Source organism: Lagopus leucura, unplaced genomic scaffold, assembly GCF_019238085.1.
Source record: "Lagopus leucura isolate 7727_CA_CO unplaced genomic scaffold, USGS_WTPT01 31112-0_obj-0_obj, whole genome shotgun sequence".
Lineage (NCBI taxonomy): Eukaryota > Metazoa > Chordata > Aves > Galliformes > Phasianidae > Lagopus > Lagopus leucura.
The window spans coordinates 1-3015 of record NW_024967325.1 but is presented as its reverse complement, the minus strand read 5'-3'; the positions used below and the strand labels follow the sequence as shown (position 1 = coordinate 3015).

At 51.4% G+C, this 3015-nt stretch overlaps 1 protein-coding gene across 1 annotated transcript; it reads right to left on the bottom strand.

The window, feature by feature from the left end:
* Positions 1-1386: 1386 nt before the first annotated feature.
* Positions 1387-2635, bottom strand: LOC122193066 (coiled-coil domain-containing protein 166-like). The gene has a single exon (XM_042893776.1). It carries the CDS (start codon positions 2606-2608, stop codon positions 1682-1684), a length of 927 nt encoding a protein of 308 aa, XP_042749710.1. The 5' UTR covers positions 2609-2635; the 3' UTR covers positions 1387-1681.
* Positions 2636-3015: the final 380 nt, after the last annotated feature.

Below are 3015 nucleotides of genomic sequence, written 5' to 3'. Positions count from 1 at the left end.
GGGTCTCTATGGGTCCCAATGGGTCCCAACGTGTCTCTATGGGTCCCAATGGGTCTCTATGGGTCTCTATGGGTCCCAATGGGTCCTAATGTGTCTCTATGGGTCGCTGTGGGTCCCAATGGGTCCCAATGTGTCTCTATGGGTCCCAATGTGTCTCTATGGGTCTCTATGTGTCCCTATGGGTCCCAATGTGTCTCTGTGGGTCCCAATGGGTCCCAACATGTCTCTATGGGTCTCTATGGGTCCCAATGGGTCTCTATGGGTCTCAATGTGTCTCTATGCGTCCCAATGTGTCCCTATGGGTCCCAACGTGTCTCTATGGGGCCCAACGTGTCTCTATGGGTCCCAACGTGTCTCTATGGGTCCCAATGTGTCTCTATGCGTCCCAATGTGTCTCTATGGGTCCCAATGTGTCTCTATGGGTCCCAATGTGTCTCTATGGGTCCCAACGTGTCTCTATGCGTCCCAATGTGTCTCTATGGGTCCCAACGTGTCTCTATGGGTCCCAATGTGTCTCTATGGGTCCCAATGTGTCTCTATGCGTCCCAATGTGTCTCTATGGGTCCCAGTGTGTCTCTATGGGTCCCAATGTGTCTCTATGGGTCCCAATGGGTCCCAACATGTCTCTATGGGTCTCTATGGGTCCCAATGTGTCTCTATGGGTCCCAACATGTCTCTATGGGTCCCAACGTGTCTCTATGGGTCACAATGTATTTCTATGGGTCCCAGTGTGTCTCTATGGGTCCCAATGTGTCTCTATGGGTCCCAACGTGTCTCTATGGGTCCCAATGTGTCTCTATGTGTCCCAATGTGTCTCTATGGGTCCCAATGTGTCTCTATGGGTCCCAACGTGTCTCTATGGGTCCCAACGTGTCTCTATGGGTCACAATGTATTTCTATGGGTCCCAGTGTGCCTCTATGGGTCCCAATGTGTCCCTATGGGTCCCAACGTGTCTCTATGGGTCACAATGTATTTCTATGGGTCCCAGTGTGCCTCTATGGATCCCAACGTGTCTCTATGGGTCCCAACGTGTCCCTATGGGTCCCAACGTGTCTCTATGGGTCCCAACGTGTCTCTATGGGTCTTGAATGGGACATTGTTGTGATCCTTGGGGTCCCTTCCAACCTGGGCCATGCTGTGACTCTGTGATGTCATTGTTGATGAGATAAATAAAACCCAGAGGTTTCAGCTTGCAATGTGAATGACACAACAGGCTGCTGTTACTGTCTGCCTCCTGCTTTTCAAGTGAAACACCACAGCAAGAAGAAAAGAAAAAAAAAAAAGAAAGCAAAGACTGAAGGAGAAAAAAGAAAAGAAAGCAAAGATGAAAATGAATATATGGTACTCATTGTTAAGACCAAAGATCAAATACCTCGAGTGCACATGTGGTTGGAAACTTTGGTTGCTTGCCTGTTTATTTTCTGCCCTTTGGAGTCCAGCGGAAGGTAAATTCAATGAAGTCTGTTGCTGGAGGAGTCGGCCTTCGTCCGTTCATTCCGTGGTGTCAGTAAATACAGTGTGAGCTGTGTCAGTGGCTCCTTTCATCCACGCACACAACACTCAGCCACCCTGATCGCTTTGCAGCCTTCAGTGACCTAACCGGCCGCAACAGCCATTGGTGTCCAGCGAGATGTGGTGACACAGCATCACCGGTGAGGCTCAGAGAAGTGTTTCTCCAGGCTAATATCCGCATCCAAAAGGGCTGTGAGAGCTGCAGGTTGCCTCCTGCCGGTGCAGCCTGCGCCGTGCGTGTGCCACGTCCTGGGTGCACCACTGCTCCCGAAGCAGCTGCTGCTGCTGCTCCCTCAGTTCAGCTTGGATTTCCTTGAGGACCTCGGAGCATCGGATGAGCCCGAGCAATTCCTGGCGCAGACGCCGGTTCTCAGCTTTCACTTGCTCGATATGCTGAATTAAGGAGCGCATTGCTGCTGCTTCTGCTCTCCTGCTGAGCAGCAGGATCTTCTGACGGGAGTCCTCCTCGCGACCCGCTTTGGCCTGCAGAAACCGGCTCTTGATTTGGTGCATCTCTTCTGAATGACGGATCTTCGCCACCAGCAGTTCCTTCTCCAGCTCTTTCATCTTCCTCGTCTGTTCCAACTGCAGGTCTTTGAAAGGCTGCAGGTCTTCAACCTCACTGTTCAGAAGAGCGTACTTCGCCTCCACCTCCGTCAGGCGGCTCCTGGCCTCCCTTTCTCGTTCTGCGTACCGTGAGACGAGCTTCTCTTTCTGCTGCCGGACCTGAGACAGATCGGTTTCATTCTGCTCGTTTAACGTTATCATCAGATTCTGACACTTCTGGCCGTGTTTCGACAGGTAGGAGAGATAAATGTTACTCTCTTGCCGATTCCGTTTGGCTTCCTCTTCCAGGAATTTATTCTCCCGTAGGAAGCGCTCCACTCTGCCCATGTATGTGTTCATGTGCTCGCTAAGAATCTCGGACTCCTTCTGCAGGTACGCATTCCTCTCTCCGACGACTGTTTCCATGGCACTTTTGGATGTATCTCCATTTCTGGTTCTTCGCAGTTCTTCCCTATTTCCTGCTCTTACTTCCTTGTTTTTCCCAGCACCAACGCTGTCTCGTTGACTCTGTTTCGCCTTGGATGCCATATTCCACACTGGGACATCAGTCTTTGGCAAACTGCAATGGAATGAAAGATGATACATTTTTATTAAGCTCTTGTATCGCGCACATGAACGCGACTTTTTCCCCCAGTCGTGCCATTTTGTGTCCTTTTGATTTCAGCTGCTGTGTCCGGCCACTCTTCCCAGCTTTGCATCATCAGATAAGTTGCTGATGGTGGAATCTGTCCCTTCATCCAGCTTGTGGACGTTGAACAAGACCTGATCCAGCACCAAGAATTGCAGAAAGGTTGGGTTGGGTTGGGTTGGGTTGGGTTGGGTTGGAAGGGACCCCAAGGGTGATGAAGCTCCAACCTCCCACCACCAACCTCCCCCCGTTTCACAGCAGCCCAGGCTGCCCAGGGCCCCATCCAACCTGGCCTTGAACACCTCCA